At 49.8% G+C, this 25495-nt stretch overlaps 1 protein-coding gene across 2 annotated transcripts in view; it reads right to left on the minus strand.

Annotated features, from left to right (window-relative positions):
* The window catches only part of KIAA1755, a 39098-nt gene extending 16689 nt beyond the window's left edge, over positions 1–22409 (minus strand). The window contains exons 1-7 of one of the 2 annotated variants that reach the window (XM_082225832.1): positions 22009–22409; positions 13188–13385; positions 9764–11039; positions 6860–7039; positions 6083–6206; positions 2999–3092; positions 1605–1691 (exon numbers count right to left, since the gene is read on the minus strand). In XM_082225832.1, coding sequence (XP_082081958.1) covers positions 1605–1691; positions 2999–3092; positions 6083–6206; positions 6860–7039; positions 9764–11039; positions 13188–13385; positions 22009–22011 — 1962 coding nt within the window. In that variant the 5' untranslated portion in view covers positions 22012–22409. The remainder of the gene's footprint in view (positions 1–1604; positions 1692–2998; positions 3093–6082; positions 6207–6859; positions 7040–9763; positions 11040–13187; positions 13386–22008) is intronic. The other variant, XM_082225833.1, reaches the window with a different exon arrangement.
* Positions 22410–25495: the final 3086 nt, after the last annotated feature.

Consider the following 25495-nt stretch of genomic DNA (forward strand, 5'->3'; position numbering starts at 1 on the left):
GGGAGCCGAGGGTGTTTTAATCACTGGCAGCAGAGGCCGTTTATCAAGCTCATTGAGATTTCCCATTCCATTAATTAAAGCAAGCAGCATTCATAAAAGAGCAGTGAAACCTTCCCAGGACTGAATTATTATCTGAATGCCCAAGTCTGGCCTGCGGAGCTATAATTGGGAGAGAGAGATGGATTTGCCGCGGGAACTCATTAGGGCAAAGCAGAATGGGAGTCAGTACATGTGAAAAGGATCTAGGAGTCTTGGTTGACCACAAACTTGACATGAGCCAACAGTGTGACGCGGCAGCTAAAAAAGCCAATGCAATTCTGAGATGCATCAATAGGAGTATAGCATCTAGATCAAGGGAAGTAATAGTGCCATTGTATTCTGCTCTGGTCAGACCTCACCTGGAGTACTGTGTCCAGTTCTGGGCACCACAGTTCAAGAAGGACACTGACAAACTGGAATGTGTCCAGAGGAGGGCAACCAAAATGGTCAAAGGCCTGGAAACGATGCCTTATGAGGAACGGCTAAGGGAGCTGGGCATGTTTAGCCTGGAGAAGAGGAGGTTAAGGGGTGATATGAGAGCCATGTTCAAATATAGAAAAGGATGTCACATAGAGGAGGGAGAAAGGTTGTTTTCTGCTGCTCCAGAGAAGTGGACACGGAGCAATGGATCCAAACTACAAGAAAGAAGATTCCACCTAAACATTAGGAAGAACTTCCTGACAGTAAGAGCCGTTCGACAGTGGAATTTGCTGCCAAGGAGTGTGGTGGAGTCTCCTCCTTTGGAGGTCTTTAAGCAGAGGCTTGACAACCATATGTCAGGAGTGCTCTGATGGTGTTTCCTGCTTGGCAGGGGGTTGGACTCAATGACCCTTGTGGTCTCTTCCAACTCTATCATTCTATGATTCTATGATCCATTATCTGGGCTGGGAGAGGGGAGAGCGTAGGAGCAGAACGGAGGGCACAGACTGGATGGATTCGGGGTGGGGGCAAATGGGGTGCCACGGGGACGTCTCATTGCACAAGCAGTGATAGTATGTTTACAGCATGGGAAACCAGTCAATATTTAAGGCTGCATCTGGTTCTTTAGGCGCCTGACAGAACGCCAGGCTACACGGACCTGGGAGTGCCCTCAGCAGCCTCTTGGGTGGGCAGAAGTTCAACAGGTGAAGCGTTTCACAGCTTGGAAGTGCCGCTGATGGGGGAAGCCACAACTGCTGATTTCTTTTGCTTGCCATACAACAGGCGGCGAATGAGGCAGACGGCATGAAAGTGTGAGGGGAGAGCTGAGAAAGCAGAATGAGCAGCCCAGGAGATCAGGTCCATCGCTCTTGCGGGAGAAATGATGTTAGCAGTGCGGGATGGAGGAAAGATGAAAGCGCATCTGTGATGTACTGAGCTGAATCCTAGAACAATAGGATCCAGAATGCAGCAGTCTGATTGGTCTGCAGGAGCCACCCAATCCAGCTCCAGGTGGAAGTGAATCAGTGACCTGATTGGCTTGCAGGAGCAGCCAATCAGGCTCCTTGATGAAGTGAAATCATGAAATTCACACTCGACTCCAAGTATATTTCAGCATCGAAATAACACGATGCTCTGGGACTCACCTGCACACCAGGTAGCTTCTCCAAATGTGAGGCTGCCTCTTTCTCTGCCAGCAGGAAAACAGCGTGGATGGAGCCAGGCAGGGTCTTCTACAAGGAAAATGGGTATCCAGGATGAAATTTCACCAAACGCCAGCTTTTGGGTTTCCCAGCCGCCTTGATTCAGCCCTTTATCGGTTGTCCGCACAGAATACGGTCCCTGGTTTCTCTAGAGCCAGGGCGGCACAGCGGTTAGAGAGCTGGGCTAGGACTTGGGAGAGAGCAGAGTTCAAATCCCAGCTCTGCCAGGGAGCTCAGCCTCTCAGCCCAGCCTACCCCACAGGCTTGTTGTGGGGGTTAAATGAGGAGGAAGAGAACCCTGTAGGCCACACTCAGCTCTTGGGAGGAAAAGCTGGGGTATAAATGTGATAAATAAAACCAAAATAAAATTAGGTTTGTGTTGTCTTCCTCAGTCTCCTGAAATTTGCCTATACAGTGGTACCTCGGGTTACAGACGCTTCAGGTTACAGACTCCGCTAACCCAGAAATAGTACCTCGGGTTAAGAACTTTGCTTCAGGATGAGAACAGAAATCGTGCAGCAGCGGCGCAGCAGCAGCAGCAGGAGGCCCCATTATCTAAAGTGGTGCTTCAGGTTAAGAACAGTTCCAGGTTAAGAACGGACCTCCGGAACGAAATAAGTTCTTAACCCGAGGTACCACTGTAGTTTGTGTGTGGGAGAAGGAAGACAAGCATTTACATTCTGGTTTTATAGAAATTGCTCATCATGAAAGAGGCTTCAAAAGGATTATTCAGAGTCTCAAGTCTCATCCCATGAAAGTTATGCTTGTATTATCTGTACTTAACAGATCTGTTTTTATATTATTTTAATTCTATCCATTTAATAACTTTTTAACAATCGTCCTTCATGTGTTTTTAGCTTTTTCCATTTTATTTGTGCTGCTTTAAATTGTGTAAGCAGCCTTGAGTCCCAGTCTGGGAGGAAAGGCGGGATATAAATACATGTACAGTGGTACCACAGGTTAAGTACTTAATTCGTTCTGGAGGTCTGTTCTTAACCTGAAGCACCACTTTAGCTAATGGGGCCTCCCGCTGCCGCTGCGCCGCTGCTGCACGATTTCTGTTCTTATCCTGAAGCAAAGTTATGAACCCAAGGTACTATTTCTGGGTTAACGGAGTCTGTAACCTGAAGCATATGTAACCTGAAGCGTATGTAACCCGAGGTACCACTGGATTTTAAAAAATATCTGCTGTACCTCTGTTTCACCACACGAGGGCCGCGAGGAGCCGCTCCTTGCAATTTGCGACTTAGGGTGACAAAACCGCTCTGGAAAAGGCCAGCTGCTCCCTGCAAATCCCCCCCCCCCCCCGGTGATTTTTCCCACCCACCTGAGATTACCTGGACAGATCCGAGGGCAGCAGAGAGGGCAGCCGGCGGCATCTCCTTTCTGGCATCGATGACAAGCGCCAGCCCCGTGTCCTTCGACTGTTTCCTGCAGGATGGAAAGAGATGCAGACAAACTGGAGGAAAGGATGGTTTTTACTCTGTGGTGGAAGAAGCAAACTCAAAGACAAGTCTGAGTCTTTGCATGAGATGCTGCGGGAGGATAGTTACAGATAGGTAGCCGTGTTGGTCTGCCATAGTCAAAATAAAAAAATTCCTTCCAGTAGCACCTTAAAGACCAACTCAGTTTGTTCTTGGTATGAGCTTTCGTGTGCATGCACACTTCTTCAGATACACTGAAACAGAAGTTGCCAGATCCTTCTATATAGTGAGAAGGTGGGGAGGGGTATTACTCAGAAGGGTGGTGGGAATAGGAGATTGGCAGATAGCTGAGATGAGCCTGTTGACGACTCTTAACGACTGCAATAGGTCTTACAGGAAAAGGCAAGGGGTGAGAAGGTGAAAAATGGCTTAGTCATGTATAATGAGATAAGAATCCAATGTCTCTGTTCAGACCAGGTCTCTCCATGGTTTTAAGTTTGGTAATGAGTTGCAATTCAGCAGCTTCTCTTTCCAGTCTATTTCTGAAATTCCTTTGTAGTAAAACAGCTACTTTGAGATCTTGTATAGAATGTCCTGGGAGATTGAAGTGTTCTCCTACTGGTTTCTCTGTTTTGGGAGGATAGACATTGTTGCACATTCTGGCGCTATGGAGGGAGATTCAAGGGGGACACCCCCCCAAAAAAATTTTTTTTCAAGGAGTGGGCCAGACCCCCTCTCTATTATGCGCAAATGGCTTTAGATACAGTGACAATTTCTTGTTGACAAAGGACAGCTGGACATATAAAGGGCCCCATTCCCTTCAGGAGATGAGGGCCACATCAAACCTAAATTCGGCCCTGGGCCTGCAGTGGGCAACTCTGCAATTCTATGATTGAAATCTGGAAAGCCTGGGGCTCTCTTGGAGGTGGCTTTTACGATCCCTGCAATGCCAGGGAGTTGCGGGACCAGACCTAGTGCTCCCTATCCCCCAACCCAGGGTGGATAAAAATCAATGTTTTTTTATTGTTTAAATTGGATTTTTAAAATAAAATGCTTTTGGAGGAAAAATCTTTCTAAAGATAGTTTTCTATTTACTGTAAGTTACATTATAGTCCAAAGGCTATTCATCAGGAAATAAGGATTTGTTTTAAGATTTTCATGTGTGCTAAATTCATAAGTTTCTAATAGTATAACCATATTAGTAATTTTTGATATAACTGCAGAAATACTCTGAAAATTTATTATTCCAAAAATAAACCTTCCTCTTGTTGTCAATATTAAGATGATACCAGCAAGAATGAGTCTTTCTGTAAAAAAATGATTTAAATCAAGTCTTACTGACTAGTGATTTAAATCGATTTGATTTAAATCAAATCCAACCTGCCCCAACCCATATAAATAAGAGACCAATGAGGCTGGTTTTTTGGGTCAACTATTGAATACAGATGAAAGAGGTTTGGCTTGTGCAGGGGGCAATCGAAATACGTCCGGCCCACCCATCGGAAGTGAAGCATAGGTCAATCCAGGTGGGGGTTCCTGAGACTAAAATAGGGTGACCCCTGCAGGGACCGCTGTCTGGGAGAGTGCCTTCGGCTCTGCCCCCCCCCCAATCCCTTTAATCATGGGATACACAGAGTTTGGCCCTGATGCCCAACCACCAACTGAGCAACTGTGATGGCTTGGGATTCGGACTCGGAGGCGGAACCTGAGGGATCCTAGCCTGCACAGGATTCCCCGCCTCCAGAACCAGCTGAGCCGGGGCTGGGGCTTGAGCCTGAAGGGTCCTCACCTGTGCTGGATCCTCAGGTGCAGGCACCAGCTGAGTCTGCTGTGGCTCCTGAGGTGATGGAGGACCCATTGCCTGCAGGTGCTCCACTCTCAGCCCCATCAGGTGAAGCTGAGGTTGCCTCTGGGTCTGGTCACCCTCCAGCCTCTCCTGAGCTGCAGAGGCTCAGGGCAGAGAGGCGGAGGGAACTGGGTTCCCGCAGGAGGAGTGCTCGCCTCCAGGGCAGGAGAGGCGAGTGACCTGTGGCCCGGGGCTGCCCTATGCCCCGGGGCAGATAAAAGCCAGCCAGCTCCAGTTCCAAGTTGCGGAAGCAACATTGTTGGTTGCTAGTTCCTGCCTGAACCCTGTCCTGCTTACAGTGGTGCCCCGCAAGACAAATGCCTCGCAAGACGGAAAACTCGCTAGGCGAAAGAGTTTTCCGTTTTGGAGGTGCTTCGCAAAACGAATTTCCCTATGGGCTTGCTTCGCAAGACAACAATGTCTTGCAAGTTCCTGCTGGTTTTTTTCCCTCCCCCCCCCTTTCTAAGTGGCTAAGCCGCTTATCAGCTGATCCAATCAGCAGATAAGCTGCTAAAAGCCGCTAATAGCGCTAATCCGCTAATCCGTCAATGGGCTTGCTTCGCAAGATGAAAAAACCGCTAGGCGAAGAGAATCACAGAACGGATTCTTTTCGTCTTGCAAGGCACCACTGTATTGTATTTTAGTGTTTTGTTGGAAGCTGCCCAGAGTGGCTGGGGAAACCCAGCCAGATGGGCAGGGTATAAATAAATTATTATTATTATTATTATTATTATTATTATTATTATTATTATTATTATTTCCTGCCTGAGCTCCTGGCCCTCCCTGGCTCCTTGCTTGCATGCCTGTTCCTGACTTCACCCGACTCCCTGCCCTGCACTCAGCTTCAGCTACTACGGACTGCTTCCACGTTGCACCTTTGACCACAGACCGGACTTGGACCTCGCCTCTCAGACCAGCACAGCAACGCTCGCCGCCACACCACTCACATCTGCACCCATGCCCTTATGCCTTCGATCGTATCTGACAACCAGAGCAGATGAGTCTGGGGGCTCCTTTCAACGTGACACTTCTATGATATGATTTGTCTATGATTGCAGGAAAGAGACTTGAGCATCGTTCTCATTGACCATCACAGGAACTGACAAGAGAGGCCCAGGCGGCTGGCCGGTCGCTGAAGGAGGGGGACTGACCTAGACATGGTGCAAAGGAAGAGGAGAAGGCGTGCCACTTCTCTGGCCGAACACCACGGGGCTTGCCACGCTGGGCCACCGCTGCAGATCTGGACGATGGGTCTGCCAAGCTTATCCACGCTTCCTGGAGCCAAAGGGAAGTGAATGCAACCATAAATGTGATAAGAGAGAGAGAGAGAGATAGAGAGAGAGAGACTTAGTTCCTTGATATTCCACCTTTCCTCCAAGGTGTTCAATGTGCTGTACTTTGGTCTCCCCCATTTTATCCTCACAAGAACCCTGCGAGGTGGGTCAGGCCGAGAGGCAGTGGCTGCCCCCAAGGTCAAACCCAGTGAGCTTTGTGGCTGAGTGGGAGGATTTGAACCCAGGTCTCTCCCAAGTCATAGTTCAACACTGCAACCCCCACTGGCTCTCGCATTCCCACACCTGTTTTTCGAAACCCTCCTGGTCTAACGGCACACATGATTTTATTCAACAGAAGAAAAATATAAATGTGGATTTATTTATTATGGTACGCTTTTGGGGGGGGGGATAGCTAGAAAGGTTGCAGCCTTGGGGCAGGAGCCACCAGAAAGTTCTCCGATACAAGGCTTTCCAGACCAATGCAACAGTTTCCTGAAGTGGGCTGCATTAGTCTGCTGCAGCACACAGTGAGCTGTGGTTCCCCCCAAGCCCAGATCACCATGAAAGTGGCATGTTGCGGTACAATGGGAGCTGTGCAAGAGGTCAGCTGCGTGCGAAGACGGTGGTGGCACTATTGCAGCACTATTGCAGTACCTGGCAGACATACAATCCCAGAAGATAAAAGCTCTGGACTGAGCGTCTCCCACTGGGCCAGATCCTGTGGGCCAGATCCTGGAGGAGGCGATTCTCTGAGCAGGAAATCTGCAGGGGACGTAGGAACGGCGACACTCTCCGCATTCTTGGGAGCTGGAAGTTCTGAAAGCACAACATCACCTGGCCAGGAGAAAGACGTGAAAGTTAGAGAGTGGCAGAGATGGGTTGTCCCCAAACGCCGTGATCTGTGCTGACACACAGACACCCACACCCCATCACAAATCAGGACTACCCGGGAAGACCCCACAAATCAGGTTACAGTGTGCCCTGAAATCAGAGAATCTAGACTGGGAAGGGTTATTGAGGGACGATTTCCAATCATCGTGGGAAAGGGAGGTCTCTAACGAGGTTCAATCCTGCGGATTGTCTCACCTTTACTTTGAGTCTATGACGTACAATCAAGCTAGGGCTGTGATCTCCCGGAGACTGAGTGACATTGCCAGACAAGAGGACATAGCCCAGGTAAAACCAGGGATGTTCCTAGGGGACCAGATTTATCGGACCATACCAGCCCCCTACCTTGCAGAAATTCACTATGTGGAATACCGTAGACTTCTTACAGCGGCTAGATTAAATGTCCTTGACTCTGCGATATTGTGGGGAAGGTACAGGGGAGTACCATACGCCCAGAGAACCTGTCATTGTGCCATGGGTGTGGTTGAGTCCACCGAACACATTCTCTTGACTTGCCCTTCTTATGCAGAGCTTAGACAAAATTTTATAGACCCACGCCTATGTCAATCTAGCTTCCTATCCGGAGAAAACCAGGTTTTACACTTGCTGAATAACGTCACTAGAGCTATACCTTCCTTGGTGGCCAAATTTGTTTTTTTAGCTTTTAAGCGTCGCAAGACTTTAATTGATTGTATTGATATGGGGCTATCTGTTTAGCCCATTTTAGTGTTGGCTAAGTTCTAAAATCTTTTTGGAGCTTTTAACTGTGTATTGACAAATGTACTTTTTTCTGACTGACGGTCGAATAAAAGGTTGATGATGATGATGACTGGGAAGGGATCTAAGGGTCATCTATCCCAACCCCTTGCAATGCAGGAATCAAAGTTAAAGCATCCATAGACAGACGGCCATCCAATCTCTGCTTAAAAACCTCCAAGGAGGGAGAGTCCACCACTTCTAGTAGGAGTCTGTTCCACTGTCCAGCAGCTCTTACGGTCAGAAAATTTTTCCGAATGTTTACTCGGAATCTCCTTTCTTGTAACTTGAAGCCATGGGTTCGAGTCCTACCCTCCAGAGCAGGAGAAATGCAGAGAGCAGGTATCCCATAGGCAGATCAGGGGAGAGACATATATTGGATCAGACCAAAGGCCCGCCTAGTCCGCAGTCGGGGGCAGCAGTGCTCCTGAATCCCAGCTGCTGGAAGAGAGAGGGCTGGGGAGGAGCTCTTGTGCATTCAGAAGCAGAGCCATCAATAGCCCTTCCCTCCTTCATGAATTTGTCTAATCCTCTTTTAAGGGGATCATCAGGGGGTTTGGGCTGGGTGTCCATCAGTATGCGGATGATACCCAGCTCTACCTCTCTTTCAAATCAGAACCAGTGAAGGCAGTGAAGGTCCTGTGTGAGTGCCTGGAGGCGGTTGGAGGATGGATGGCAGCTAACAGATTGAGGTTGAATCCTGACAAGACAGAAGTACTGTTTTGGGGGGACAGGAGGTGGGCAGGTGTGGGGGACTCCCTGGCCCTGAATGGGATAACTGTGCCCCTGAAGGACCAGGTGCGCAGCCTGGGAGTCATTCTGGGCTCACAGATGTCCACGGAGGCCCAGGTCAATTCTGTGTCCAGGGCGGCTGTCTCCCAGCTCCATCTGGTATGCAGGATGAGACCTTACCTGCCTGCGGACTGCCTCACCAGATTGGTGCATGCTCTAGTTATCTCTCACTTTGATTACTGCAATGCGCTCTATGTGGGGCTACCTTTGAAACTGCAATTAATCCAGAATGCGGCAGCTAGACTGGTGACTGGGAGTGGCCGCTGAGACCATATAACACTGGTCCTGAGAGATCTGCACTGGCTCCCAGTACGTTTCCGAGCACAATTCAAAGTGTTGGTGCTGACCTTGAACGCCCTAAACGGCCTCAGCCCATGTATACCTGAAAGAGCGTCTGCCTGGACACTGAGGTCCAGCTCCGAGGGACTTCTGGCGGTTCCCTCGCTGCGAGAAGCAAAGCTACAGGGAACCAGGCAGAGGGCCTTCTCGGTGGTGGCACCCGCCCTGTGGAACGCCCTCCCACCAGATGTCAAGAAATAAACAACTATCTGACTTTTAGAAGATTTGTGAATGCAGCCCATTTTAAGGAAATTTTAAAAAATGATTTTAGATATGTTGTAAGCTGCTCAGTGTGGCTGGGGAAACCCAGCCAGATGGGTGGGGTATAACTAATGAAATAATAATAATAATAATAATAATAATAATAATAATAATAATAACAACCATTTGAACAGGAAGGCAGTCTGTTCATATTGTGTTTGAATTTGTTGAAAGCCTCCCAGATTGGCAGTGCGCATATATACAGAGGTGTGTGTGTGTGTGTGTGTGTGTGTGTGTGTGTGTGTGTGTGTATTCTAAATTGGTGGCCACAGTGGATGCCAACGAGTACCATGAAAGAAGGAGAAAAACTTTCCTTCACCCACTTTCTCCAAGATGTGCATGACTGTGTCGTTCTCCCTTTCTCCAGGCAGAAAAGCCCCCAATGCTGCAACCTTTTGCACATAACCCTGAGCCCGCGATGCCAGCGCACCATGCGGACTTCAGTGTGGCCGTCCCCCACAGGCCTCTGAGAACGCTTCTGTGTGGCTTCCTCCCAGCCCTTCCCTTTATTCCCACTCTCACCTTTCCCAGCTGCCGCCTTGGCTCTGGCCGTGCGGGGAGAGCAAACAGCCAACGTCCTTTTCCGGTTCCCCTCCTGGCCCTTCCCGGCCTTCTCCGCCCCTGGCAGGCCACCCGCCGAGGAGCTCAGCTGACGGTGGCCTTTCAGGAATGAGAATTTATTGCTGGCAGCGGGACAGTCGGCCGGAGGCTTCGGGAGTCTGGAGTGGCCTGGCTTGGAAGAGTCATCCTCTGCTTTCTCAATCTTGTTTGGCTGCTCAGAGAGGATTTGGGGAGCCCCCTGGCCTGAACCCTCCTGAAGCCGCACGCCTGTGCTTTCCGAGGGGGAAGAGGAGCCCTGCTTCGACATATCCATCTCTTCCAAAATAGCTGCCATCAACCCCGAGCTGAAGCTGACCGGGTTCTTGAGGGCCGCCACGTACGACTCGCGGTACCTGCACCTCGGCTCATGGACCTTGGAGTCTTGGCCCAGCCGCCGCCTCAGACAAGGCGTGCAGGGCCCTTCCTCTGAGTTTTGCCCCTTCCCACAGCTCCAGCCCCCGGCCATCTCCCCGTCGTCCCCGTTGACCAAAAGGAGGTCCTTTTCCATCTTGAGTGACGCTGCATCTCTGTGCAGCTGCTCCCCAAGGGCTGACCCTGTTGCCTTGGCGGGAGGAGAACTATCCTGCTTCCCTTCTTCAGAAAACCCCAGGAGATTCACGTATTCGCCTTCCAGGTTGTCGCCGATGATGTCGCACAGACTCGGCAAAGCAAAGAGAGCGGATTTCTTCCAGGTTCCTTCTACAACTTTGATGAGCCCAGGATACTTAGCCGGAGAGGACTGCAAGCTCCCTGAGTCAGGACTGCAGTCTGGACGCAGGAGATTTGCTAGGTGGGTTGAGGACTCTTGCTCCACCAAACCTTCCGTTTTGGGCACTCCGACAAATTCTGGGACGGCTATTTTATTCCACGGGAGGGGGACGATCCCGTTCCCAGTGGCCACCAGGCAGGTGTGGAGCGTTGGCCGGTCCAGGTCTCGGTTGACCTCCTCCAGCCACTCTTTGGTGAACAGCAAGGAGCAGGACGCTTCGGGGATGGAGATCTTCTCCACGGTGGTGAGGTCCCTGGAGAGGCACTTGACCACCAGGCAGGCCGACTGCTCCCCACAGGGCTCCGCTTGCAGGTAGAAGTCCCCCGGGCGAAGGAGGAGGGGGTTGAGCGGTCCAAGGTGGACAACCACTTTCTCACGGAGGCACAGGGGCCACCCCTCGTGGAGGAAGACGCAGCTGGAGTAAGGAGCCTGAGGATGGGCACGAAAAAGGGGGAGAGAAGGAGAATATAATTATATTCTTTTCATATTTTCTTTTCTTGTGATTTTGGCATTTATGCCAGAAGACAATTATTAGAGGCCTTACAACACAATAGGCTCAGTTCTATGCTACCAACGATTCAGGACCTGCTTTCGGACAGGAATGATCAAATTACTTTAATAGTGGCTGAATTTTTGAGTGCTGTCCATGTAGAAAGACTGGGCCATTATAAAGAGATTTAGTGGTTCTTGATTGATTGGTGATGTGGTAATATTGTATTGTATTATTTAGGCAAATTGATTTTCTCTGGAGTTAAAGATCTGACTGGGACAAGCCTTGTTAGGTTCAGCTCGTATTTTGCACAATTTGTATATGGAGTCTGTTTGATAATGTGTGGTTTGCTATGCCTAATAAAGGTTTTATTTATTTATTTATTTATTTATTTATTTATTTATTTATTATTATGGGATGCAACTTCCCCTTGCTTCCTCACCCTCAGTCCAGTATACCTGAAGGAGCGTCTCCACCCTGGACACCAGGGTCCAGCTCCGAGGGCCTTCTGGCGGTTCCCTCCCTGCGAGAAGCCAAGTTACAGGGAACCAGGCAGAGGGCCTTCTCGGTAGTGGCACCCGCCCTGTGGAACTCCCTCCCACCAGATGTCAAAGAGAAGAACAACTACCAGACTTTTAGAAGACATCTGAAGGCAGCCCTCTTTAGGGAAGCTTTTAATGTTTAATAGGTTTTGTATTTTAATATTCTGTTGGAAGCCGCCCAGAGTGGCTGGGGAAACCCAGCCAGATGGGTGGGGTATAAATAAGAAATAATAATAATAATAATAATAATAATAATAATAATAATAATAATAATTATTCCATGGGCCTGCATGAGACAAGATCATGGTGAGAGGATGTGGTCCCCTCTGCGCTGTCTCTAATGCAACCAACCTCCATCTGTCATGCATGCTTTAATGAAGATTACTGCATTTGAAGGGGGTTGGGCTAGATGGACTTTGGGGGTCCCTTCCCATTCTAACCTGGTGCCCTATGGATGTTTTGGACTTTAGTGGAAAGGAGGAGGCTGAGAGGCAACATGATCGCCACCGTCAAATTCCAGAAGGGCTGTCTGTGTCCCAGGGAAGATGGATCAAGCTTGAATAAGATATCAAGATAACAAACTTTTTATAAAAGAATGGAAATGGTTTATTGAATATTTACAGATAAATTGCAAACAGATACAAACCTTGGCGGGATTATTGTAATAACCTGCAGCTTCATAAGAGTTTATATTTAGGGTAGATAATTGAATGAGCAATTTAAATGAATTTGGATATGCAGAAGATATGAACAAAAATAATTTAAGGAACCGCAGAAAGAGGGGGAAGGACGTCAAACCTTGAAATGTTAAAATGATTGTAAAATTAATGAAATGTATAAATAAAAACTTTTTTAAAAAAAAGGAGCTGGGCATGTTTAGCCTGGAGAAGAGGAGGTTAAGGGGTGATATGAGAGCCATGTTCAAATATATAAAAGGATGTCACATAGAGGAGGGAGAAAGGTTGTTTTCTGCTGCTCCAGAGAAGCGGACACGGAGCAATGGATCCAAACTACAAGAAAGAAGATTCCACCTAAACATTCGGAAGAACTTCCTGACAGTAAGAGCTGTTTGACAGTGGGATTTGCTGCCAAGGAGTGTGGTGGAGTCTCCTACTTTGGAGGTCTTTAAGCAGAGGCTTGACAACCATATGTCAGGAGTGCTCTGATGGTGTTTCCTGCTTGGCAGGGGGTTGGACTCGATGGCCCTTGTGGTCTCTTCCAACTCTATGATTCTATGAAGATGGAGCAGGTTTGTTTTCTGGTGCTTCAGTGGGTTCAAATGACAAGGAAGGAGATTCTGACTCGACATTAGGAAGAACTTTCTGAGTTTAAGAGCTCTTTGACAGAGGAATGGACGGTGGTGGATTGCCAAGGGTTGGACTAGATGACCTGTGGGGTCCCTTCCACCTCTGTAACTCTAAGACTGTAGCCCCCACGACAGAGACTGTTGGCAGTTGCAGTCCAAGACCCCTGGAGGCACCAGTTTGGCGAAGGATGCTCTAAAGGGCAGCTACCCAAAGCCCGGGCAATTCCTCTTGCACTTACGCAGGCCGCCTGCCGCACGTGCTCCAGAAGGCGCTTGGAAGGGATGAGGAAGTCCAGCAGGCAGCACAGCCCATCGCTGTGGTATTTGGCCTCCAGGACGCGGAAGAGCTGGCTGAGGACCGTGGGGGCCGTGATGTCAAACGGGGGGTAGAGGCCCGAGAGCGTGTTCTGCACGGCAACATCCAGGGACTGGGGGTCCTTTAAGAAAAGGGGGACAGCAAACAGAGCATTTCACAATCAATTACATATATACACACACACACACATATGAATTCGCCTTGTTTTGAGTCAGACCCTGGGATCACCTTGCTCAGAACCAGATCTCATCCACAGTGGTTTCTCTCCATTTTGATTTCCCCCCAGTCTCAAGTTCAGATCTCCCCATTTGCATGCGGTTCCTGCGTTGCAGGGGGTTGGGCTGGATGATTTCTGGGGTGCCCTTCCTACCCTCCAGTTCTACGGTTCTCTGAGTTTCTCACTCCTCTTTAGGCTTTCAGGGCACAAACAGGCCACAGAGCTTTATTTCTGCCCTTGCCAGCTTCGACCTACAGCAGACACAATTTGCCTCGTAGGTCACAGTCTGTATTTAGCTCTCCTTGACACGGACGGGCAGGGATGGAGTGGCAGAGGCCTCAGCAAAGACGAAGGCTGGCTGATGAGCCAGTGCCACCAGTGGCTGTCTCAGTAGGCTTCTCTTGTGGCCACCAACGTCCCACGACAATGGAGGACAATGGTGATGGTCAACAAATATTTAGGCCTGGAGGCCTTGAGTCTTGGAATTTTCTGGGCAGCTTTCAAAACTTTTTTAAAAACCCAGTTGATACACACATTTCCAGCTATCATCCCTGGTCAAACAGGTTAGCAGGGTTTTGCTGTGTTCCAGAAACATGCAGCACCTATTTATTTCCTTATTTACTACCTTTATATCCCCCAAGGAGCTCGAGGTGGCATCCATAATTCTCCTCCTCATTGTTTTATCCTTGCAGCAACAGCCCTGGGAGGCAGGTGAGGCTGAGAGGCAGTGGCTGGCCCCCAAGTTCACCCAGTGAGCTTCATGGCTGTGTGGCAGGATTTGAACCCTGGTCTCTCCCAGATCTTTGTCCAACCCTCTAACTAGCAACCACTGCTCTGCCACTGGCTCTCTACACTTGTTTAACCTCCTGCATTTCATGGGGTTGGAGGAGATGACTCTGGGGTGTCCCTTCCAACTCTATGATTCTATGATAGCAAGGGAGACGAAATGAGTAGACCTATATACAGCATCACCTCCTGGCAAGTAGAAGGGAAAGAAATGGAGGCAGTGAGAGATTTTACTTTCTTGGGCTCCATGATCACTGCAGATGGTGACAGCAGTCACGAAATTAAAAGACGCCTGCTTTTTGGGAGAAAAGCAATGACAAACCTAGACAGCATCTTAAAAAGCAGAGACATCACCTTTCCAACAAAGGTCCAAATAGTTAAAGCCATGGTTTTTCCAGTAGTGATGTATGGAAGAGAGAGCTGGACCATAAAGAAGGCTGATCGCCAAAGAATTGATGCTTTTGAATTCTGGTGCTGGAGGAGACTCTTGAGAGTCCCATGGACTGGCAAGAAGATCAAACCTCTCCATTCTGAAGGAAATCAGCCCTGAGTGCTCACTGGAAGGACAGATCGTGAAGCTGAGGCTCCAAGACTTTGGCCACCTCATGAGAAGAGAAGACTCCCTGGAAAAGACCCTGGTGTTGGGAAAGATGGAGGGCACAAGGAGAAGGGGACGACGGAGGACAAGATGGTGGGACAGTGTTCTCGAAGCTACCAGCATGAGTTTGACCAAACTGTGGGAGGCAGTGGAAGACAGGAGGGTCTGGTGTGCTCTGGTCCAGGGGGTCACGAAGAGTCGGACACAACTAAACGACTAAACAACAACAACAACAATACAGTGGTACCTTGGGTTAAGTACTTAATACGTTCTGGAGGTCTGTTCTTAACCTGAAACTGTTCTTAACCTGAAGCACCACTTTAGCTAATGGGGCCTCCCGGTGCCTCTGCGCCGCCGGAGCACGACTTCTGTTCTCATCCTGAAGCAAAGTTCTTAACCCGAGGCACTATTTCTGGGTTAGCAGAGTCTGTAACCTGAAGCATCTGTAACCTGAAGCGTCTGTAACCCGAGGTACCACTGTATACAGCTTGGGTAACAAGGGCTCCAATCACAAGACTCTGAAAAGCTCTCATCTGGCTCCAGCGTGAGATCAACCCTTCTGGATCTCAACCTCTGGCAAGCCTCTGTTTGTGTTGAGATGGAAACCTCTGACCAGGAAATCTCTCCCTGGCCTCTGTGTTTGCACAGAGGGCTCTCGGCGGTGCCTCAATCACCCGTCCAATGTAAGCAAGTCGAGAGCTGGCCCGCCCTGACGCCCCTGGCCTGGGGGACCTGAGTCTGCTCTCCCAAAGACCCCCCTCCCTCTTGCTCCCGGGGTGGCCTCTGGGGAACTGCTCTCGCTCAGCCTGACATGAAAGATGTTTGCGGAGCTCTGTTCCTGCAGCCCACGCTCTGAAGGGACCACCCTATTTATCCTGCAAGCCAGACCTCTTCCCAGACTCTGCGTTCCTGGCAGATGGCCGAGGAGGAGAAGGAGGAGGAGGAGGAGAAGCTGCTCCTGGGTGATGAGAGGAAGATCTTGCGAGAGGGCCTGTTGCTCTCCCCAAAAACATCTCTGCCTCCCACAAAAGCTGCAGCGCTGCCAGCCAGCCCTGGAAATTTTATCACCCTCCTCGTGATGCTCGCTTGCTGCGCTCTCTGCCAAAAGCCCTGGCTTCGGGAACCAGGCGGCCAAATGGAAATCCCAGCTGCGCCGAGGAGCTGGATTTAAATTGGAAGGAACTTGCACCTCCTCTCCGTCCCGTTCTGTTTATGGAAAAGTTCTGGGAAGCGTTTGCGCAGCTGAAGGAATGCTTCGTGCCGGTGGATAGTATTGCCGGGGCTGGATATTGTTAGCTGACCTGCTGGAATGCTTTGCGCTCATCTAAACACCAGAGGTTTCGGTGGAGATGGTCATGTTCATGGACCCAGAATTCTGTAGAGCTGGAAGGGACCCGAAGCGTCATCCAAACCCCTATGGTTGCGTTACATTGCGATGCGTTATAATTATGGTCATTGTGCTTAATTTGTTAAACCTGTAAACGGAATGTGATTCAGAAGGTGACTGAGCGGGGACCAGAGAATGGAAGAAATATCTCTCTGCTGTGAGAACGGTTTCAGATTTTAGACACTTGACAGGTAGTTTGGGGCCACAATTAAGCCTAGATTCATTATTTTGTCTCTCTAAAACCACAGCTGAAAAATCAGAGGGTGCATCTGAGTCCCACTGAATTCAACGGCTAAATCTCGCTAATTTTAGCAAATCAGGTTTGCGCTTGAAGCAAAATGTGAATCATGCATTTCCCGGAATGAAAATTCTGCTCTCTCCTCACAAGGTATTCTAGAAGGTCTTTGAGAGGAGGACTTTTCTTCCTCACTTTGGACCCTGGGGGGGGGGGGTAGGTGGGCTTCCCTGAGAGCTCCTCCCTTTCCCATTAAAACCCCAGAACCTTCTGATGTAGTGGGACATGGGGGACAGAGAAGAAACACTGCTCCGGACCCCACCCCATCACTTCAAACACACGGTTTGAGGCATTTTATGGCTTGGTGAGGACTACTGTTGTGATTTCATAGAGATTTGAGGCTTTGCCTCCTCTTTGGCTTCCCACTGCCTCAGAAAGACTTGTGGGCCCCGCAAGCCTCCTGTAACCTTCCCGCTTCTCCCCCAAATTTCTTCTGCAAACTTCTTTCAAAGCCATCTAGGTTGGTGGTCATCACAGTTCATCCCTCTTTGCTCTCTGCCTCTAAGGCCCCTTATCAAAACCAATCTCTCTCCTTCTCTTCTGCAAGGGGGGAGAGAATCCTCTAAATCTGGGGCAGGGAGGGAGCAAGGCCGCCTGAGGGGTCCCAGCTGCAAGGATCGAGCCAAGCGCTCAGACTGTCACTCAGAGGCAGCCTTGTGCCAATGGAGCCGAAAGGGCTGGCTGGCTGGCTGGGTGGGTGTGCCGAGGGGGAGCAGATCTATTAATTCCTCTGTTTTCTGGACCTGATCCCTTCTGTCTGCAATGAGGCAGAGCCAGGCGGTTTTCCTAACCGCATCAGCCTCCCAGCCCCACACACTCCCTTTCCAAACAGCTGCTAATGATCTCTGCATCCCTCAGCCCCTCTCTCGGTGCCAAACTTTTGTTCCGAGCGGCAAGCTGTGCGTGAGAAAGGGGATCCTCTTCCCAGGCAGGGAGAGGAGGAGGAGGAGGAGGAGGAGGAGGAGGAGGAGGAGGAGGAGGAAACCTGCTTCATCTTGCAAACTGAGAAGCAGGAGCCCTGGCTGGCCGGCCTAAGAACATAAGGAGAGCTGGCCGCTGGATCAGGCCCATGGCCCATCTAGTCCACAATCCTGTTTTCACAGGGGCCAACCAGGGGCCAGTTACAGGAAGCCCACAAGCAAGACCTGAGCATAATAATAATAATAATAATAATAATAATAATAATAATAATAATATAATTTATTATTTATACCCCGCCCATCTGGCTGGGCCTCCCCAGCCACTCTGGGCGGCTTCCATAAAAACCAAAAATACAGTAAAATATCACACGTTAAAAACGTCCCTGAACAGGGCTGCCTTAAGATGTCTTCTGAATGTCAGGTAGTTATTTATCGCTTTGACATCTGCTGGAAGGGCGTTCCACAGGGCGGGCGCCACTACCGAGAAGGCCCTCTGCCTGGTTCCCTGTAGCTTTGCTTCTCGCAATGAGGGAACCGCCAGAAGGCCCTCGGCGCTGGACCTCAGCGTCCGGGCAGAATGATGGGGGTGGAGACGCTCCTTCAGGTATACTGGACTGAGGCCGTTTAGGGCTTTAAAGGTCAGCACCAACACTTTGAATTGTGCTCGGAAACGTACTGGGAGCCAATGTAGGTCTTTCAAGACCGGTGTTATATGGTCTCGGCGGCCGCTCCCAGTCACCAGTCTAGCTGCCGCATTCTGGATTAGTTGTAGTTTCCGAGTCACCTTCAAAGGTAGCCCCACGTAGAGTGCATTGCAGTAGTCCAAGCGAGAGATAACCAGCGCATGCACCACTCTGGCGAGACAGTCCACAGGCAGGTAGGGTCTCAGCCTACGTACCAGATGGAGCTGGTAAACAGCTGCCCTGGACACAGATTTGACCTGTGCCTCCATGGACAGCTGTGAGTCCAAAATGACTCCCAGGCTGCGCACCTGGTCCTTCAGGGGCACAGTTACCCCATTCAGGACCAGGGAATCCTCCACACCTGCCCGCCTCCTGTCCCCCAAAAACAGTACTTCTGTCTTGTCAGGATTCAACCTCAAACTGTTAGCCGCCATCCATCTTCCAACCGCCTCCAGACACTCACGCAGGACCTTCACCGCCTTCACTGGTTCTGATTTAAAAGAGAGGTAGAGCTTTCCCTCCAGCAGATTCCAGCAACTCCAACAGCTACAGCTTTGTCCATAGCGACTGAGCTGAGCAACTGTTGAAGAAGAAACAGCCCACAATGCCATATCCTCCAGCATTTCTCCAATGAAAATAGGGAGCTTCCAACATATAGAAGAACATCAAACATTTAAAAACTTCCCCATACAGGTCTGCCTTCAGATGTCTTCTAAAGCTTGTATAGTTACTTATCTCCTTGGCTCGGAGGGTCGCATAACTCCCTAACCTCCAGCATTTCTTTGATGAAAAAAGGGACGTCCTAAGGAAAAGAGATGGGACGCTGGTGGCGCTGTGGGTTAAACCACAGAGCCTAGGACTTGCCGATCAGAAGGTCGGCAGTTTGAATCCCTGCGACGGGGTGAGCTCCCGTTGCTCAGGCCCTGCTCCTGCCAACCTAGCAGTTTGAAAGCACGTCAAAGTGCAAGTAGATAAATAGGTACCGCTCCGGCAGGAAGGTAAATGGCGTTTCCATGCACTGCTCTTGTTTGCGAGAAGTGGCTTAGTCATGCTGGCCACATGACCCGGAAGCTGCACGCCGGCTCCCTTGGCCAATAAAGCGAGATGAGCGCCGCAACCCCAGAGTTGGCCACGACTGGACCTAATGGTCAGGGATCCCTTTACCTTTAGGGAAAAGAGGGACATTCCAGGATCAAATGAGAAACTGGGGCAGCTTCTGTAAGTCCCTGGAAAACAGGGACACTTGGAGGGTCTGCAAGGATGCAGTACCACATTGTTGGGTTGGAGCACTCATAAAATCAATATCCACACTTATATTTTGCCCTGTGCTTTCTAGGCAAAGGTCCTGTGCTTTAAAGCTCTGTGTCTGAGGGCTCTTCACGCCACACCCTTGGCAAAAACCTGCTTTTTAAAGCTGAAGCACACGTCAAGACAATTCCGTTTCTCCACGGATTGCCATTTGCTCCGATTCCGTGGTAAAGAGTGGGTTTCACAGTGAAAGCTCCAGGGCGAAAAATGAGAGCTAGGGTAGAGAACTTTGTGCCTGGGAAGCACAGAGGAAAGATAGGTGTGGATAAGCCCACAGACTCATAGAACAGTAGTTAATAGGAACCTCATCTAGTCAAACCCCTTTCAAAGCAGGAATCCCAGACACATGGCTGCCACCAAAACTCTGTTTAGAAACCTCCAGTGAAGGAATGCCCCTCCACTGGTACAAACCGAGGCAAGACGATATGTGTGGAGGGCAGGAGAATCATAGAATTGTAGAGCTGGAAGGGGACACCAAGGGCCATCTAGACCAACCCCCTGCAATGCAAGGATCACAGGCACAGAATCCCTGACCTCGTGGCCCTGCCACCTCTCTTTAAGAGCCTTCAATGAAGGAAACTCCACCCACTTCCAAGGTGGTCCTTTTCACTGTCAAACTGCTCCCACCCTCAGAAAGTTCTTCCAAATGTTGAGTCACAATCTCCTTGTCATTTGAATCCATTAGTTGGAGCCCTCCCCTCTTGGAGCAGCAGGAAGCAAGCTTGCTCCATCTTCCATCTGACCTTCAGATATTTGAAGACGGGTGTCACGTTACCTCTCATGTCTTGTCCAGGCTAAACATACCCAATGCCCTCAGTCCGCAAGATCCCGGTCCAAATCAACATTTTTGAACCAATATATAAATATGTGCAACAGGCAAAGGTGTCTCTTTAACCGGCCGAGTGAGGTCAAGTGAAGTCAGGCAGTCCTCTGCCAGGGGGAAAGCCCCCAAAAGTTTGCACGTCGCAAGAAGCACCTGCACATTACTGTGACATTACTGGCAACTAGAGGTTCTCCAAAGAATCACACACTTTCTCCTGCACTGATCGAATTCCTGACACTTCACTCATGACAGGTACAAAGGAACACAGGTGGCTGCCTTATCCCGAGTCAGGCCATTGCTCCACCCAGTTCAGTACTGTCTACCCTGACTGGCAGCAGCTGTCCGGGGTTTCAGGCAGCGAAATCTCCCAACCCTTTCCAGAGATGCTGGTGAGGAGTGAGCCTGGGGCCTCCTGCCATTGATCCCCTCCCCAAATCCAGAGATGTCCAACGGCTTCAGGAATGATGCTTTGACTCAGCCCAGCAACCACGAGGAATCTTGTTGGATCCCAAGGCCTGCTGACTGTGGCCCCATCTCAGATGCCACTTTGCTGAAGCGGAGGAGAGGCGACCTTGCTGGCCTCACCTCTTGTCCCAAACCACCAGGAGCATCCCTGGCGGGAACGCAACTGCTTAAAAACTCCCTCATCATCAGCTTCCCATCTCCGTCGATTCCCACGGAAGGTCCACAGGCTTTGCAAAGTCTACACCCAACAGCTGCTGGGAAACCAATGAAATGCCCTGTCTGATTAAGAAGGTCCTCCAACCGCTCTGGACAGGCTGTCTTTTGAAGGAGCAGGTGGTTGCAGGAACCTTATTTAGAGCAGCCTCATTCCATAGGACAGGCACCTGCAGCTCTGGAAAGCTCTCAGAACAAGAAGAGAATCATAGAACCGGAGAAGTGTAGAGGGTCATCTAGTCAAAGGTCATCAAGAGAAAGCGGACCTCTTGATCATTCCAAATGCCGAGTCATAGAATCACAGAAGGGGTCCCAAGGGTCAGCTAGCCCAACCCCCTGGAATGTAGGAATCACAGCTAAAAAGTCCCTGACAGGTGGCCCTCCGACCCCAGTTTAAACACCTCCTATGAAGGAGAGAAAAGGGACGCGGGTGGCGCTGTGGGTTAAACCACAGAGCCTAGGGCTTGCCGATCAGAAGGTCGGCGGTTCAAATCCCCGCGACAGGGTGAGCTCCCGTTGTTCAGTCCCAGCTCCTGCCAACCTAGCAGTTCAAAAGCACATCCAAGTGCAAATAGATAAATAGGTACCGCTCTGGTGGGAGGGTAAAGGGCGTTTCCGTGCGCTGCTCTGGTTCGCCAGAAGCGGCTTCGTCATGCTGGCCACATGACCCAGAAGCTGTACGCCGGCTCCCTCCGCCAGCAAAGCGAGATGAGCGCCGCAACCCCAGAGTCGGCCACGACTGGACCTAATGGTCAGGGGTCCCTTCACCTTTACCTTTTATGAAGGAGAGACTACCACCTTCCCAGGAAGCCCATTCCACGGCCGAACAGCCACAAGGACAATCGGTATCCTACACTGACCCCAATTCCTCCACGCCCCCTTATTTAAAGAAGCAAACCCGTAGCCTGGAGCAGAAGTCCCCTCCTCCCTCCCGGCTGCCCCATCTTAGCTGCCCCACAAGGTCAACAGAGAGCCGAGAGAGGAGGGTCTCACGGTGTGGCCGAGCCAGGGAGAAACTAAACAGCCACAGACGATGTCCTTCGGATTACCATGGTTCCCTCGGAAGCGACGCTGGAGGGGGCAGAGAAGCGAGGGGGGCACCAAGTCCCAGCGCCGCCGCCGCCTCCCCCCCCCCCCCAAGAAACCTCCTGGATCACTTGTTGGCCAACTCCTTGCTGCTGCGTCTGGGTCTCGCGTCAAGCTCCTTCCCAGCCATCTGGGCTGCTGGGCTTGTCTTCTGCGGTGGGGGCACCACGACGGACCCCAGGTGTGCCCCCCACCCCCCAAGGAGACAGCGGGGAGGCCTCAGGCCAGCTTGCAAACCCTCCAGCCTCAACCCTGCCAGAGTCCAGCGCCACTGCTTGCTCCTCTCCAAACTTCTCCCATCCTTCGCGTCTTGCAAAAGAAAAAGGAGCCCGCTCTCTCTAGCTGCGAGGGGGAGGGATTGAGGAGTGGAAAGGAGGAGAAAAGACGCGGGGGGGGGGGAGGCTGCCTGAGCTTTAAAAAGCTGCCTCTCTCTCTCTCTCTCTCTCTCTCTCTCTCTCTCTCTTTCCCTGGCTGGCGTTGCTGGAGAGGCTCTCGCACAGCAATGCCAGAGCCAGCGAACAGCGGTCCTCTTTGTGCCCAGCGGCAGAGGCCCTGCCCCGTGGCCAGACAGGCCTGGAACCAGCTGCAGGGTGCCCAGGAAGGCTTGGGGGGTGCAGGATCCAGCCATGATGTCACACGGGCCCTTTGCACCTGGGATCAAAGCCGCCAGGTCAACGGGCCAACGAAACCATCGCTCTCCTTCCAGCCTTGTTTCTGTCCAGCTGTCCTTTTGCGCGCCGGCGCACACACTCACCAAATCCTCGGAGCGGTTTCTTTTCTCTCCTTGTGCTCTGAAAGGGGCCTGCCAGCCGCAGAGGCCTGTCAATGGGGCAGCTAAGCTTAAGAAGGCCCTCTCCCCCCCCCCCGTTTCCTTTCTAAGGAGGTGACGGCATCCCCTTCCCCAGCTCTTGGATGCAGAAGAACTCAGGGCAGCAAAATAAGCTGGGTGGGAAGTGGGGAATCAAGGAGGATGCAGATCTCCACCGGTCTATACGCAACACCCCAATTATTTTTTTTATTTATTTATTTGCTTCCAAATGCACATTTCCCAAGACGGAGGCCTCTTTCGTGCCGCACTCAGAGGTGTTTCTGCGCCTCTCAGACTGGGCTTGTGTAGAATTCCTGGAGGAGAGGCTGTCGGTGGCTCCTGGCCAGGACTCCACAGTCAGAGGGAACAAGGCTCCTGAATCCCAATTGCTGGAAACTTCTGGAGTCGGGGAGAGGCTCTTGCTCTCGGATCCTGTTTGCAGGTTACCGACACGCATCGGGCCGGCCTCTGTGTGAACAGGACGCTGGACCAGACGGGCCATTGGCCTAATCCAGCAAGTCCTTTTTTAAAAAAATGATATTTATTAAAATTTCAGAGAAAAAAAAGAATTACACAAAAACAAAAATACAAGGAAAATACAAAATACAGAAAAAAGGAATAAAAGACACTTAAAAAGAAGAAAAGGAAAATGAATCAGTCTTTCTAAAGCGTACATTCATATCCTTGTTTCCCTGACCTCCTCATACCTCCCTTTTTTTGTATTCCAGTTCAATTATTTAAGTCAGCAATTTCTTTCCCTCTTTGTTTTCTCATGATCCTTTAACTTAATATACTATAACTTTAAATTTTCATCTGTTATCAATCCTTTTTTACATACACCTTTATAGCATTGCTGCTTAAACCACCTAGCTTCATTCCAACATCATTCTAACATTCATTAATTTTGCAATATTTCTGTAAATAGTCTTTAAATTTCTTCCAATCTTCTTCCATCGACTCTTCTCCCTGGCCTCGGATTCTGCAAGTCCTTCTTATGTTCATTCCTAACTTCAGCAGACCCTCCAAGTGTCTCTATTTTCCAGGGACGTCCCTGATTTAGAGAAGCCGTCCCGGTTTCTGATCTGATCCCGGAATGTTAGGATGTCCCAGTTTTCACTGGAGAAACGTTGGAGGGTATGGAGTTATCTGACCACTGAGCTGCCTGAAGGCAATCTTGTATAGGGAAGGGTTTTTTGTTTAATGTTTTATTATGTTTTATATAAGTTGGAAGCTGCCCAGAGGGGCTGGGGCAACTCAGTCAGATGTGTGGGGTAGAAATAGTAAATCATTATGGAATGGGACATCCCTATTTCATCAGAGAAATGTTGGGTGGTATGCTTCAGTTTTCATTTAGTTATTTTGGGATTAATCCCATATGTGTGTGTATCTATCATCTATCTCTCTCGCACACAACCATATTGATTCCCCCCCCCCTACTTTTGGAAGCCATGGGTTCCCCTAACTGGCCAATTCTCTCTCTCTCTCGCGCGCGCACAGTGTTGTTTTGGCCACATAAGGATGCATTTGTCATTAGTAGCAGAGATGGATGGATCAATCTATATTTGGTTCATTTCAGTTTCCTACGTCTTCATTCAGATATACGTTCCATCGTTTTCTGCATCTGTCAGCATTTTTTCCAATAAAAAGCTGCATGAATATTTGCATTAGGTTCACACACGTGTTTTGTTTCTACAAAACACACATTTTGTGCACATTAAATCATTTGAACACGTTAGCCATAAGTGTGTGTGTGTGCGTGCATGCATGGGTGTTCATGTATATTTCAGTACTTATTACTTCAGAAGGTGCAGGTTAAGTTTGTTACCTAGAAAGTGTGGCCAGAATAAGACCCTCAAGCATAATTGTTTGTTTGTTGATTATATTTACATATCACCTTTTCTTCCAAGGAACTCAAGATAATGTAATCTCACTGTGTAACCTCACTGTATACAAGTTGTACAAGTGACAATAAAGTATTTCAATTTCAATTCAATTTCAAGTTGCTTTACATTATTCTCTGCTCCTTGTTTTGTCCCCACAACAATCCTAGGAGGCCGGCCGGCTGAAAGTGGCAGTGATTAGCCCAAGGTCATTCAGCAAGCTTCGTGGCTGAGTAGGGAATCGAACCCTGGTCTACCAGGCCACAGCCCAGCGCTCTCTCCACTATTCCACACTGCTTATCATTCTAATTATTAGTGCATGGGATACATTCCCACTCTGTGCATGTGCAGGGACCCCACAGTCTCCAGAGCTGGTGCCTGGCTTGCAAGCCGAATCTTAATAATAATAATAAATTTTATTTATACTCTGCCCTCCCTGGCCAGAGCCGGGCTCAGGGCGGCTAACACCAGTAAAATCACAGTAAAAACATAATGGGGGGAAGGGGAACCAATTTAAAATTCAGGTTAAAATGCAATTTAAAATGCAGCCTCATTTTAAAAGTAGCCCATAGATCAAAACCATAAGGGGAGGGAAACACAAGGGTCAGACTGAGTCCAAACCAAAGGCCAGGCAGAACAGCTCTGTCTTGCAGGCCCTGCGGAAAGACGTCAAGTCTGTCACTTGTGACAGAGCGTTCCACCAAGTCGGGGCCAGTGCTGAAAAGGCCATGGCCCTACTTGAGACCAATGTAACCTCCTTGA

Source organism: Podarcis vaucheri (assembly GCF_965113315.1).
Source record: "Podarcis vaucheri genome assembly, chromosome: 6".
NCBI classification, from domain to species: Eukaryota; Metazoa; Chordata; class Lepidosauria; order Squamata; family Lacertidae; genus Podarcis; species Podarcis vaucheri.